Source organism: Brachycentrus maculatus, unplaced genomic scaffold (genome assembly GCF_059751285.1).
Source record: "Brachycentrus maculatus isolate JH-2025_06_01 unplaced genomic scaffold, ASM5975128v1 h1tg000069l, whole genome shotgun sequence".
Lineage (NCBI taxonomy): Eukaryota > Metazoa > Arthropoda > Insecta > Trichoptera > Brachycentridae > Brachycentrus > Brachycentrus maculatus.
This window is the reverse complement of record NW_028280823.1, coordinates 1,021,914-1,038,302: the sequence shown is the minus strand read 5'-3', so window position 1 is coordinate 1,038,302 and position 16,389 is coordinate 1,021,914. Positions and strand designations below refer to the sequence as shown.

General features: G+C 30.9%; 1 protein-coding gene across 1 annotated transcript in view; it reads right to left on the bottom strand.

The window, feature by feature from the left end:
• Nucleotides 1–6,869, bottom strand: part of LOC148311235 (uncharacterized) — a 34,544-nt gene extending 27,675 nt beyond the window's left edge. The window contains exon 1 of the mRNA XM_088256939.1: nucleotides 6,508–6,869. Coding sequence (XP_088113065.1) covers nucleotides 6,508–6,568 — 61 coding nt within the window. The 5' untranslated portion in view covers nucleotides 6,569–6,869. The remainder of the gene's footprint in view (nucleotides 1–6,507) is intronic.
• Nucleotides 6,870–16,389: the final 9,520 nt, after the last annotated feature.

Below are 16,389 nucleotides of genomic sequence, written 5' to 3'. Positions count from 1 at the left end.
ATTCTTGGAAGTTCTTTATATATGAACCAATTTAGAAACCTTGTTCTTGAATCACTAGAACTTCACTAGAGACATCTATTGGTGAGATGTAAAGAAGCTTTTTACTAAGCGGAAACTCTTATATTAGTATGTGAGGTCCAAATCCTGGATTATAATCACACACATGAGAAACGCCAGAAAATACCATTTTCATTTTTATTATTTAAGCTTATAATTTGACCAGATATTTATTTACAACATTTTGAGTGTGTCCAAATACTTGTTCACAAAATCTGGATTATCTCCAATTACAGGAGTTATTTTCATATTATTTTTTAACATCTCATCAAAGATGAAGAAGAGTATTCTTCTTCATCTTTGATGAGATGTTAAAAAATAATATGAAAATAACTCCTGTAATTGGAGATAATCCAGATTTTGTGAACAAGTATTTGGACACACTCAAAATGTTTGTTTGTGATAATACTATTGTAACGTGTTCGCATCTTGTTGATATTTCAGACTACTTCCGGAACATCAGCACTTTTTCCAGACAGAATAGAAACTAAGATAAATTCTATGCAGAGATCATAATGTTTAAACATTATTTTGTTTTCTAATATGTACATATGTATATATTGGAGCGCTATAGTCTCTTCTGTGATGCAAATATGTCCATATTCTTTGAAGCACGCAGTTACCCTGACTCCATTAGTGCCTTTTGAATAATTCGTAAATTACGATAAACAAATTTACACATCTTGGGAGCGATACGGTTTTTTTTTAAATAAATAATATAATAAGTTTTATTTAAAAAAATTGTTTTGTGATCCAAAAAAAGGTTTTGCATCTAACTAAAAGTGTTTAAAAAATCCCTAAGTAATAATAGAGCACTCCTTTAAAAAGTTCGATTTAGAAGTTAAATAAATTCCTTTTCATAGTGGTTAATTTAATTAAAAGTTTTTAACTATAAGTTAAGTCTTTTTTAAAATATTATTCTTAAAAATAAGACTAGATAGCAGATTAAATGTTGGATCTATTGCAAGATTCATTGAAAAGCCTTAATACTCTAATGACTTCCCTGACATTGAAGATTTTAACTCATTAGTTACCAGCTCTTTTGAGGTTACTATGCCAGAATAACCACAATTTAAATAAAAATAATTGATAAATAAAATGTGTTCAATAATTAATAAATACTCTCTAATTTATAATGTGCCATTGTTTTATCTTCGGCGCGACGGAAACATCTCTCCTTCTTCTTCTTCTTCTTCTTTTTGGACTAGGTCCTGTCATTCTCGGGTCGCTCCTGGGAGGTGGAAGACCAGCTATCCTTCCATCGTTTAGGTGGTCTTCCTGGGGATCTGATCCCGCTTATGTTGTTGTCCGCTGTCACCCTCACCACTCGATCCGAACTCGCTCTTCTCACATGATCTCTCCAGAAACGTCTTCTTTCTCTTCCCCATCGCACAACATCTTCAACATCGCAGATTTGAACATCGCAGAAGTGTTAGGCCTGCAATGGGTCGTAGAGTCTTCATTTCCGATGTCCTAAGAAGGCTTTTTGTTCTCGCGGTGTCGGCTCTTGTTTCCGTGCCGTATGTCAAGATCGGTCTTACGCAGGTTTTATAGATCCTCACCTTACTCTCTTTCAGCATGTATTTGTTTCTCCATACAAAATTTTTTAAGCATCCAGCTACAGCAGAGGCCTTATTTGCTTGCTCTCTTACTTCATTGTAGAGGTCATTGCTGCTGGACACTTTGACACCCAAATACTTGAATTGCATAACTTGCTCTATGCTTTCATTATTGATTGCAAGTTTGCATCGTATTGGGTGTCTCGAAGTGACCATGCTCTTTGTTTTGTTAATGGAGATTTTCATGTTATATTTTTGAGATGAAAGGTGGAATCTATAAAGCAGCCTCTGGAGATCGTCTTCGGAATTGGCAATAAGAACAGCGTCATCTACATAGCAAGGAAACATCTCTCCGATGTTATTAAATTAAATGTATACAACGTTATAAAAAATCATTAACTAAATGACTAACAATTAAATGCTGCTTGCTTATTGTCCACCTCCTTTTTACACTGTACGCATAACACTTGAGATCAAACGACTCTCCGACATCCGGTGTAAAAAGAAATAGTGAAGGGGTGCGTATAATTAGCAAATATTTTTTTTAGTCGCATCATCTGATACTTTTATAAATCATGACGTCAGATCCGACGGATCCGGTATTTCTCGCTTGAGTACCGAAAGTGGATATATCGGATTTTGGTAACAAATGGTTAAGACAGTTGTTCAGAAAAAGTAACCGAAGTCTAGAGAATGAAATTTTATGAATATAAATTATATTTGAAGCACTAACTTTGTGATTTTCCATTTTATAATTAAAATGTAACTTTGTTTTAAACAAAGTTATATTTTAATTATGAAATTTTATGAGTGTAGATCCAAATTTTTTGATTAGTATTCATTTATTAAAATATTTTAATAAATAAATACTATCCAAAAACTGTTTATACACCGTTGCCACAAAAAACGCGCTTAGAGTGCCAGAAATGAAGACTCTAAGAAACATATCAGGCAAGAGTCTTCGAGATAGAATAATAAACGCCAGGATCAGGGAAATTTGCAAGATTGAAGATGTCGTTAGGTGGGGAAGGCAACGAAGGAGACAATGGTATGCGCATGTGAGGAGAATGGAACCATCCAGACTCCCCCACATCGCACTGTACGGCCAACCCCATGGTAGATGACTCCCGGACAGACCACCAAAGAGATGGGTCGATAGTCGATAGGAATCGACATCGCAGGAGGCTAATCCCTCTTAAAAACAGGCCATAACAAGATGAAGAAGAAGAAGAAGAAATATTTTTAGCTGTCATCAACCTCAGCAGTATGATGAAATAAATGGTATGTATCATTGTCACATTGTTGCAAGAATAATACCTGTCATGAGATAAAGTATATAGAAACAAGCATCACACTCAAATATTCAAGTTTTTTTAATCTATTGACACAGGATCAAACACATTCAGAAAGTTCGAGAGTTCACTGAACAGCTTAAATGTAACATTAAAATTTCTACAACATTTACTTACATCATGTAAAATAGGTTGACTAGAATAAATTTCTGAGTAGCTACAAGTTTGTCTTTGTAACTATCTTGAACAAACACATTGGGATAAATTTCCTAAGGTGATTATTCTGTATTCAGGTATATTGCTTGGAATAAATAAATAAACCTAGTGCAGTTACTTTTCTTTAGAAACCCAATATGTTGTTGTTTTTGTTTTGTTTTTTGATTTATTATGAACTATCACATCCCCCACCATTTCTAAGCATATAAACTAAATATGCTAAAAACCCTTGTACATTATTATGTATTTTCAAGAGGAGAATTTTCTAAGACAACTAATAAATATTTTTTTTTAAATATATTAAGAAATGTGAAGTCAGAGGGTTTATTTTTGGGTAAACACAAAAAAGGGTATTTTAATTAAGTACTTTCTTATGTAGTTAAAAACTAATATGAATTATGTTCAGTAAAAAAAAAAAAATGCTTATTAGACTGCTTATCATTTTCTATGCCAATGATTCCATTAACCATGTTGTATATATCAAATAAAATATATAAAACAACAAAAAAACTATGGAAATCGACAAAAGTTCCTGCTATACTTAAAAGTGTATAATTACATAGTATTATACATCTTTAATCCTTTGCCCAATTTGCCCGTATGCGGTACAGGCAAAAGAAAAGGGCCTTTGTGGATTTGCCCGTACCTGGTACAGGCAAATCCACCCCAGCAAAGAAATAGCTTAAACTGATTTTACCGTAGTAACGGCAGTAGTAGAAGTTTATAATGGGATAGAAATACTAGATAGAAAACGGTTGTGTTAATATTAGTTTTAAAAATGGTTAAAAATTCTCTTAGTTAAAATAAAAAAAACATAAAAACTGGAAAATATTGTTATTCAATGCCTTGTAATAAAAAATATCCCTTTTTCAAATAAAATCTTCATTAAAGCCCATCAGTCAAAGGGTTAAATACGTCTTCTGCAAAATTGGTAATATATTTTGTTAATGTCTGACATTATCCTGTGACTAACATAGTTCCCTTTAAGCTTAATACGACCATTCCAGTAATTTTCCAGCTTTATTATTCCTTCCGTATAATACAATTCCGGCAATTTTGTAAAAAAACCTTCAGTTCAAAACTAAGCTTCTAATTCAACAAAAATTGCTTTCCACAGAGCTATCATTTTAATTTGAGGTCAATGAAAACTTGCATAGGTCTAAATCTATAGAAAAACGGGGATGAGGTAGCGATTTGAAGTGCTATTTGTTTAATTAAAAATAGTTCATAGACTGTTAAAAGATATTCTGAATATATATTCTAAGGATACACTTAAAACAAACTATAAATACATACAATGAACTTTCAAAAACATACTTTAATAATAATTTTTTTACTTAGATCAAGTGATTACTTTAAGTACATGTTTCATAGAGATTATTTGCAATTCACAAAACAATAATTTTTCTTGTTAAATTACATTACAGGCTAACAGTGCAATAGTAGCCTAACTCAAAATATATGAAATCATATTTTGGCAAATCAATTTCTTAACCACCATATAGCACATTAAAACAACACCATTTTGATTTCATCTCGCCCCCACCATCAAAAAGAAAACCAAATCATTTCCCCAATTTTCATTTAAAACATTATTTATCATATTATTTTTTGACATCTCATCAAAGATGAAGAAGAATATGGAAGTCTGGGCATTTACGGGGCTGACAACCGTCATAGGCTGGTTTAAGTGATAACTTTACACATGTGTAACATTCACCAATTCTACCCATTATTGACAACCACACTACTCAAATTCTTGGAAGTTCTATATACAATATATGAACCAATTTAGAAACCTTGTCTTGAATCACTAGAACTTCACTAGAGACATCTATTGGTGAGATGTCAAGAAGCTCTTTATTAAGTAGAAACTCTTATATTAGTATGTGAGGTCCAAATCCTGGATTTCAATCACACACATGAGAAACGCCAGAAAATACCATTTTTATTTTTATTACTTAAGCTTATAATTTGACCAGACAATTTATTTACAGCATTTTGAGTGTGTCCAAATACTTGTTCACAAAATCTGGATTATGATAATAATTATAATCCAGATTTTATGAACAAGTATTTGGACACACTCAAAATGTTGTAAATTATTTATCATCATATTATTTATCTAGACAGTTTGTGGACTCCACCTAGGGAGCGGATATGGTTAATATATCGCTCACTCCTTTCAAGAACGTCATAAATCAAAAATTGTCAATTTTCAGTTGTGTATGTTTTCGGAATGCCCAGAAAATATACTATATCTCAGCAAAAGCGGCATATTTTAACAATATTTACCCGCTACAGGGCAGAAAGTGTTGTTTTGCATTTTGAAGAAAAGGTATTGTTTCATTATTTTTTAAAATAAACTAAATATTTTTAAAATGGAGAAAAAACCTTCAGGTTTTACCTAAAAAGATCTGTTGCACAGTAAATAAAAAAAAGTTCAATAAGTGTCTTGATATTTATTTTTAATACATTGTATTATATTTTTAAACTTTAAAAACGTTCTCCTGAAAAATCAAGTTTTTTGATTTATGACGTTCTTGAAAGGAGTGAGCGGTATATTATTTATTTATTTGTTGGATAATTTATATAGCGCCTTTATCAAGAAAAATAATATGTTTGTACATTCAAATATCCGTGCATAGATTTAACATTTTTTTAAATTGAAATATGTATTTTGATTAAAAAGAATTTTGTCAGGGTCTGAATATTTCTTTGTGTTTTTATGTCAATATAATAAAAATCATTGTCAACATTGTGAAGCTATAAATACTTTAAAGGAATAATGAAACAGTTCTTATCAGCTTTGTAGAACAGGTTTTAAAAAAATACAACATTTCGAAATATAATAACCCACACTTCCTCTATAAAATTAGATTTTTACCCTTAGATTTTCTGTTTAAATGATGCCCACTCTGTTTTTATTACATTCAAACTAGATGTTTTAATATACTCATTCCAAAATCAACAGTTTATCTCTGTAGATTGGCAACATAGAATAAATATTAAAATAATTTACACTGACCACTTTAATGATATTAAATGTGTGAACATGTGAGAATAATAATTTATTACATAAGAAATACAGAGAAAGTAGAACTTGTAATTAAAAATTATTACGTTAGTGGAAGTGAATTCCTTCGGGTAGGAAAATATATAATAACGGGTTATTATTATAAAACTAGTAACATTAGTGACATTAAAACCGCGCACATTGTTGGCAAACTTCGAGCAGATAATTACGTTTCTTCTTAATAAAACGATACGCAGAATATCGGTTTATTCAACGAACGGTCAACAGCGATGCGGCGTCAAGACACGAGCACCTAATGTGGCACGAAATCTTTTAAAATCCTAAGAGTTCAGTCAAACGTACTCACCAGATGTGCAAAGAGAGCCCAAAAATGATATAAATAACAGCCATCCAGACTTAAAAGCCATTGTCACCTTCGAGTTGCGTATATTTTCAACTACACATGTCACAAGGCGTGTAAGTCAATATTTAAAACTCAAAAAACGAAAGTTGAAGACACACATATTGAACCACGCGAACTGTTTCTAGATAACGGATACACTTACATCGTGATCTAAACAGTTACTTCACATGTGAATTGCACAACATCACTGCATATAATCATAATAAAGTGCAGAGTATTTTTTTTAAATAAATGCTATGTAAAATTTAAGTAGTATTTCAGAAGTTAGCGAAACGATCTAAACCTTCGAAGTGCGGACAAGAACTGTCAAAAAGTGTCACTAATGTCACGAAAGTATTCAACGAAGCTGCTTGTTTATTCGCTGACCACTTTACATCACGTAGCACTCCGACCAATCAACACTGTAGAATCACGAAATAAAACGAATGCCAGCTCCATCTCTACGTAGAACACTGAAGTATTTTGAAAAAATATTTTCCTAAGAACTAGGGCTGACAACTCAACGGAAAATGGCGCTCCACTATTTTCCGACATATTATTTGTAGAAAGATATAAACATAAGTACTTACATATAAAAAAATGCTATCACATATTTGTATATTTTATCACATACTAGACCGGTTTTTGTATTGTTTCACTACTTTCGAATTGCCCTAATTAAATCTGACTTACGTGACTGAGCACCACCAACCCGTTTTATCATAAAGCAATAAATCTGCGTTCTCAGAATTCAGGCCTCATACTTATTTTCCGAGAAGATAATTTGAAACCTCTGAGATATTAAAGGTGATGACGCTTTCACAATTATGGCGCAAGAAAATGATAACCTTCTGAGAATGCTGAAAAGTTTCCTTATTAATTATTTTAAAATATTGCTAGCATATGAAAATCGTTGTGCACCTAAATAAACGGAAGATGAATAAAAAAACATTTGTACGTAATATGCATAAACTTAAATGGGAATAATTTAATATGTTTTGAATTTCGTCTTAAATATTTGATAAATTCGTAAAACCACATACAAACTCGCACTTACATAATCAACATTGAATGGATAAAACCAAATTGCTCACATGAATGAAAGTTTTATTTTTGTCTTAAAATGAATTTCAATATTTAAAGTACATTTTATAATCCGTGACGTTCAGGAATACATATTTAAAAAAAACATATTTCTCACAAAAAATATCATATTAATGAAAAAATTATCAATTTCTTTAAAATAATTTCGCCATTTAAAGACCTTTTTTGAAATCCGTGACGTTTAGGAATACAAATTTCAAAAAATATTGTTATCATTTATACTGACAATATGTCCTTAAAATGTAATAGTATGTATTGTACCAATAATTGATTCGAAGCTTATCGCAGTAAATATTTAAGAAAAAAAACCGTCAGAATAAATTATATTTTTTATAGTATTGTGACAAATAAGAATAGCAAAAATGACATAGTGGTTCAATGATCGTCTATTTTGTAAAGAAGTAAAATGTACAAGACGCAAAGAAACTCTCTTATGTAATACCTAGGTTTGTGATTATTGGTAATATCGAGGCCCTGCTTCTGTAACAACGTGGATGCTTGAAGGTCAATGACAAATTATTCGCAAATCATTCCACGGAAGCAATGTAAACGGTCACCCAAGTCTCGAAACACATTTTAGACCACTTTTTGCTTGAATAGGCGTAAAAAGTTGAAGGATAAAACTCTCATTTCAAGCGTGTTGTTTATGAATAAATAAGCAAATACGTAAATACGTACTATTTTATTAATGAAAACAACAACAACAATACGTCACGGTTCTATGACTAATAAGTTATATGATGATTAATGAATGGTTTGCCTATGTTGTTGACGGTTAAAAATATGTATATAATTAAATGGAATAACCGAAAAGATTAACATGTTCTTATTTAATTCACAAATATTTAATTTTAATTCTTTTTTTAGACCTAAATTAATCCCCTTTTTAAAATAGTAATCAAGTTGTGGTCCAGCAGGATCGAACCAACTAATTCTGGCTCAAGACTGTAATCAAGGGACTATATTCGATTTGTTTTCGAACATTCTCGAAAAAAAACCTGGACAATTTACTTACTACACTGCAAAAGTAGAAACTAGTTTGGTACGATTCGGCTTCGAGATTCGTCATTAAGGAGAACCCGTATCAAAAATACGCTCTAAGTAAAATATTTCCTTACCATCGATTTACGTGCCCTCGTTCCGTTTTATGCGGGTTCTTCTAAGATGACGAAATCGAATGAAAAACGGCGCTTCAGGAGATGAAGATTCTTAGAAAGAATGCAAGGTCAAGAGGTGTGTTACGTACACGTAGAATAAAATAAATCCTTTGATGTACGTCATGATAATATTATAATTATTGTTTATCAAATCATTCAAGAGAATTTTGTTTTAATAGTTAAACAACTTCAAATATTTTTTATTAAGTATAAAAAAAAATAGAATAAAAGTCAATAGAAATGTTTATTCCCACGGATAAGGAATAGTGTGATTGTTTTCCCAAATTATGGAATTAAAAAAATATCTAATTACTTTGATGGGCATCAGAACCAAGTATTTTCAAACTTATTTACTAAAAAAAAATTATCACCAAACAAACACAACGCAAACACAGAATTCAATCACCGGCCGACTATCGCAGAGTTCACACGTCTCTACACGCCCGATTTTTTTTAAATGGACACTAGATGTTTTAAGTAAAATGTTACCTGGATTTAGGGAAAATTAAGTTACGACTTAACGAATACTGGGCCTTATATCATTCCCACACCATCCGAAAAAACAAAAGTCAAGGTGTTATTCACAGATTATAAAGTAAATACTGTTATTGATTATGACAGCACCCGGACATTTAATTTCAACGACGCACATTTTGTCGAACGGACATTTTGCCTTTTATTTGGAGAAATAGTTAATTTAATTTATTTTAATGGTAAGAAATGAGATTTTCAAACATAAATAAAACCTCGTGGATAATCTTAATAAATCCTACTTATCTTCTTTTTTACCCTCATCCGATTTGAATAAGGTGCTGCATTAAAAATCAAACCTTTTAAACGCATTTTTGTTTTAAATGTTATTTGAAATACTAATTCTAGGAAAGCAGTATTAAAAATTAGTCATAGTAGATTCTGAGCTATGTAAATGGCGGTTTTTCGTAACTTTTTGAACTCAAAGATATATCATCACTCAATGCAGTCTTAGTTGTTAAGTTAATATTGTCAACGCATTTCAAAAAAAACTATTTGTCTAAATAATAGGTGAAATAATCGTCACGCGAATAAAAATAAGAAGACTTTTGAATTATTTTATCATTAATTTTATTTTGCAACATCTAAATGAAAATGGAAGAGAAAATGAATTAAAAATATGTTCACATGTATTTTTTTCGCTCTAAAAGTTCGTTCGTAAAATAGTCCTTTAATTGCTTAACCCTCTCCATTTTCAAGGACTTTGCTAATTTTTAAAACAATTAACCTTTTATATTGTTGTAAAAAGAATTGATAAAATAATAAACAAAGAATCTCAATTTCCTTATGTGAGTTTAAGCGGCAATCAGAAAGGCATTTTTAGAAACCGATATCAAATTGTGGTAGAGTGGGTTCGAACCGAGAAACTCTGACTCAAGAGTCCGCGACACTAACCACGGGACCACAATCCGATAATCTAAATTTCACCTGCTCATTAACGGGTTAAAATTTTTTATTTAGGAAGGTAGTTCAAGTCGCCGGGAAAATCGTTAACGGTGGAGCATTCCAACAATGCAGATTGCATAGTAGCAGGCGTAAGGGTGTAGTTATGAGGTTTGCCGTTTATAGGCGCATATACACAAAAATCTATAAAAAAAAGTTCATGTAGCTATACCCGTTCATGTGGCGCAGTCTGATTAAATGGAAACGAAAGAAGATTTCGGATATGTTTCATTTCACAATGTTTATGAAGCAATGAAAATTAAAAAAATCTATGGAACAACAATGCAATTGAAAATGATAAGTGACAGCAACTGTCAAGAAGAACGCTGCAATAAGCCGCCACAAGCAATATTTAATATGGCTGTTCCGTCAAAAAGATGGCGCTGCCATTTTGAGTGTGTCCAAATACTTTTACAGGAGTTATTTTCATATTATTTTTTGACATCTCATGTGAATGTTACACGTGTGTAAAGTGATCACTTAAACCAGCCTATGACGGTCGTCATCCCCGTAAATGCCCAGACTTCCATATTCTTCTTCATCTTTGATGAGATGTCAAAAAATATATATATATTTTTTAATCCAAATAGTTCATATATGTGTTCACATTTACTTTTAAAAACTTTTAGTAATAAAAGACATGTTGAATTATAAATTCACACGTGTATTCCTATTTTTACAATCAGGTTTGCTGATTCGTTTTGTAATATTATAAAATTGTTTCACATTTAAATTTTACAATTAGATTAACGAAATGTAAATTAATATTAATATCTGTAATAAATTATTCGAGTTAGCGAATGTAAATACCAGTAGGTATATACAATGACATAATATCTATGGTGAAAAGTAAAATGGCTTCAAGCGCCAGGGGTATAAACGTGAAATACATATCACAATATTTAAATACATTTTTGTCCATCGAATTCTAAACAGGAGTTGCGATTAGGATGACGGAAAGCTAGGACGTGATTTACATTGTTATTTTCTTTGTTATTACTTTGTTAATCTTCAGTGGAAAGTGGGAAGATCGGAGCTAGATTATATGTATATTACCATTGTGAATAGTATATATATATATATATATATATATATATATATATATATATATATATATATATATATATATATATATATATATATATATATATATATATATATATATATATATATATATATATATTTATATTTCGGACCTCACATACAAATGACGGTCGTCAGCCCCGTAAATGCCCAGACTTTCATATTCTTCTATCCTTCTACATCTTTGATGAGATGTCAAAAAATAATGTTTTACTTAGTAAATACCTCTATTTTCACTAGTGGTATTTACTAAGTAAAAGGTGATCACTTAAACCAGCCCATGACGATGGTAAGCCCCGTAAATGCCCAGACTTCCATATTCTTCTTCATCTTTGTTGATGTGTCAAAAAATAATATGAAAGCATACAATATTTGACAGGAATCTCACTAACCTGAGTTAAAAAACTTGAACCAGTTCAAGTCTAACGAGTACGAAATTTTGACAGGGGGCGTGAGATAAAATGTCTTTACCCGATAAAAATAACCGGCTCCATATTATTTAATTGTTTAGAACTGCAAATTGACAGTCATGCGTGTAGTATTGAATTACGCGGTATCAGAACCGAAGTGTTCTATTTAAAAAAAAAGGGAATATGATCTTCAAAGTAACAGTAAACCTTCTAGTGGAAGCTAAACTGGCAGTGTACGACGTGGTACCAACCCTTGTATATAAAAGCGAAACATTAATTTGGCAAAAGAAGGGTAAGAGGAAACTGAATGCAGGCAAAATGCGATCTCTCAGACAAATGTAGGGCAGAACGATGTAAGATAGATGTTCGAATTGTGAAATAAAGAAAGAATGAAAGACTGAGATAGGTACTATCAATAAAATTAATAAAGGTATGTTGAGGTGGTTTGTAGTTGTGCAACAAATTAGTGGGGAAATAACGCATAAAAATATTATGTTTATATAAATTTGCATAGAAAATATTCTGTTTATTGACCCCATCGTTAATTGGTGCTTCAATTGGTAATACTGATATTAATGGTTTGTGATGGCTAAAATATGAAATGTATGTCCGTGATTCGATATTTTTGAGATAACGAGAAAAAATTGCATATTTGTAGTTCCGGATTTTGTTATTTGATTAATTGGGTTTGTAAAAAAACATTATTCCTTACACAACGCATGGTATGTCACTGTTCATATATAGCATCTGACGTGTACATCTACATCGCGCGCATCTTATTCTACGCTTTGTTTCGTTGTGTATACGTCGCTCTCTTTTGCTTCACTACTCTTAGCTCTTTCTCCTTCTCTCCACGCTAATCTTTCTTCTTTCTCATGTAACAAAATGTGCCTAATAAGCGTGTCGCGTCTTTGAAATTTTACTCTCCATCTCATCTTATCGATTATCGAATAGCCGCCTAAGAAGTTTCACTTCTTAAGCAAAATTTCGAGTGATAGGTCATGTCAGTGTAGTTGTTAGTTTTTTGTTTGTTCAAAGTTGCCTATTTATGTACCTACTTATTCTGAACAAAGAAAACTATTCCTCGAATTTAGATCATTAAACCTCACTTCTTACTACAGATGTAATAATAATTTCGTATTAAGCTCCCTGTTATGCTTCTCTTATACACGATCGGACGTCAGATTGGATCAGAGTTTTTATTTTAGGCAATTTGATATGGTTGCCTGAACACTTCACACAAGCATGTCAAGTCGTGTTTGTAACATGAACGCAGATTTGACGGTAGTTAGCAACTAAATCTACTCGATACAACTGTGTTTGCTGTACAGATTTTCACTTCAAATTAAACGTTTTACAAACTAAATTGGACGTTTAACAAATAATAGAAAGTCTTAAAAATCAATTTGGACTTTATATTATAGTTTGGAAAGAAAATAATTAAAATATGTTCAAAGTAGTATCGAAATTCTAGTCTGAAAACTTCGGTACATATGCGCGCCATGCAGGCTCGTCAACTTGACGACTAACGAACTTGATAGTCTTAATTATAAAATATATGAGCAGGTATTCACTCTGATAGTATCATATGGCGTACTTTTGGATATATTTTTAGAATTTAAAATATAATAAAACTTTTTATAAAATACAATATAACGTCCAATTTATATTGTAAAACGTTCAAATTTATTTGTAAGGCGTTCTATTTGAAGTGGAAAACCGGAATCTTATTCTATGTATATTTTCCAGAAAAATTTATCATTTCATTCGTTATTTTCTTTTTCAAAATTGGTTTTTCGACAGCGAAGTCATTTATTTAGTTTTTTTCTTTACTTTATTTTACAAAGAAAAAAATAAAGTTACTACCTATGCTCATTTTACTATTTTCCAAAATCTAAAATAATCATCCTTTTAATAATTCATAAAGGCTTTTGTTTGGAGTGTTTTGTTGTATGGGTGTGAAACCTGGACCATCCAAAAGTACGAAAAAGACCGGCTTGAAGCATTTGAGATGTGGGTTTGGAGGAAGATGACCAAAACATCATGGGTCGTAAGGAAGTCCAACGAAAAGGTGTTGCAGGACGTAAAAGAAAGAAGAGACCTTATAAATCATATTTTGAAGAGGAAGGCCAAGCTAATAGGGCACTCAATTAGACATAGCACCTTTCTTAGCAACATCTTCGAAGGAAGAATCTTGGTAAACGAACAAGAGGCCGCCCAAGAACTTCATACTTCCAGGATTTGAAGCGGCTCATGGACGTCTCCTCCTATTCGCAGCTCAAGAGGATGGCGACTGACAGAGACAAGTGGCTGACACAACAAGGCGCTGCCTTTAGAAGATGATGATGATAATTAATAGAGAGAAAGTATTATTGACACCCCTCTACTGATTTAAGTAAGGTAAAAATAAATTATTATATTTATTAGCAATATCTACTGCGTTCATTGGAAAAGTTTTTAATTGATCACAACGTCACACGTTTTATAAAATTGTGCATTAATTTATTACGAAAAAAATGTGCAAGTAGAATCTACACGTCCGCTCGTTAACCGGATTTATCCATAAACAAAATTTCCTGATTTTCTCAACGTCTTGCTGATAATTTTTCTAAACACAGAAACAACATTTTTTGTAAGAAAGTGTCTTATAAATATTTATAACTAAATAACATACCTTTTACATACCTACATAAACATTTCATTAACAACAACGGTATAAACATTGTAAAAACATATGTACAGCTTATAATATACAGGAAATATACTGTTTTTAAACATTATAGATCAAATAACAATATGAATAAACGGGTCGTTATTCCTACACTTGTTTTAAAAAAACATATTTTTCATAAAAACTGTTAAAAAATATATTTACGTTCAACACTATTTTCAGCCCGGGCGGCTTGTAAAAATAGGAAGTTGAGGTAAACTGAAATCGAAGAAAGAAACTCTATCTAATTTTTTGCTACTAAAAACGGGACCACAACCAGATTCACTATGCATTTAAATATGATCTTCTTCAAATAATTTAATTGATAAGTCTTTTTAAAAAAAACTTCATTAAAGAAAGAAATATTTTTCACTGCAAAATCAGGTATAGGAATGGACTGGAGACTACCGGAAGGGTATTGTGGTTCTCAAAATTTTTACTGCAAATATAGATAGTTCCGGTTCATGAAGATTAATACTATGCTGTAGAAAGCCGCGGGCACTACACTATAATATAAAGAAACTGCACCAGTTCGTTAAATTTTGTTGGGTTTGTAATTTTTTCCTTTTTTGAATTGTGACTTTATCTCACTGAATATGCGGAAAGGAGGAAATTTTTATATCTGACTTTGTTATATATATAATTCCATGGATATATTCACTTACCATTTTCCACTATTTTCTGACCAAGTATGTAGAATAAGCGATTATATACAACATATATCAATAGCAATAAAATAACAATACGACTCGGAACCCTCTTGATCCTAACGGCTATAAAATCACTTTATACTGTTCAATACACAATACACACCCCTCCAATACACTACTACAGTTAAATAAAAAGGTACATGGACAAGTATTTGCAGTGGTGTAGGGCCGGAACTTTTTCACAACCGGAATGCGTACAGCACGCGGCGTGCTAAAACGATTTATCGAAATGTCTTAGGGAAACAAAGAAATAACAAAAGGTATAGCTCTTTCTCGAAAACACAGTCAGGCGCCATGGTACAAGTCTCTAGGGGTTTACGGGAAATTCTTTAAAGATAAAAAAAATAGGAGTAATTTTTTTAATAAAAAAATCCTATCTGACCATTAAATTATAAATATATAAGTTAAAAAAAACAATAATTAACCAATTTTTAGAACCTTTAAATAAGTCCAGAATTGTTTCAATTTCAGCGTTCAACAAGTTCATTTATAAATGTTAACTATTTTCTCATAAATTCCTCAGAAAAAAATCAGAAAAAAGTAATGGTGTATGTATATACAAGATACATACACACACACACACACATATATATATATATATATATATATATATATATATATATATATATATATATACATATATATATATATATATATATATATATATATATATATATATATATATATATATATATATATATATATATATATATATATATATATATATATATATATATATATATATAAAATATATATATATATATGTATACATATATATATATATATATATATATATATATATATATATATATATATATATATATATATATATATATATATATATATATATATATATATATATATATATATATATATATATATATATATATATTATATATATATATATATATATATATATATATATATATATATATATATATATATAATAACTTCTCGTTCTTTTTTTAATTGACCATAGCAAATGTACTGTATGTAGGGTACTTTTTAAACAAAAACACCACTGGATATTTGGTATAATTATTTTTATCAGCGACTTCTCCCATAACTCGGAAAGGAAGCTTCGGGCAAGAATTAAACGCCCTTATTATTTTTTACCGACAAACTGCCGGGTTGGGTAACAGACGGTCTTATTCAGGGTAGTGAAATCGGGAGACCGCGGACAATTGAGACAGGAGTCA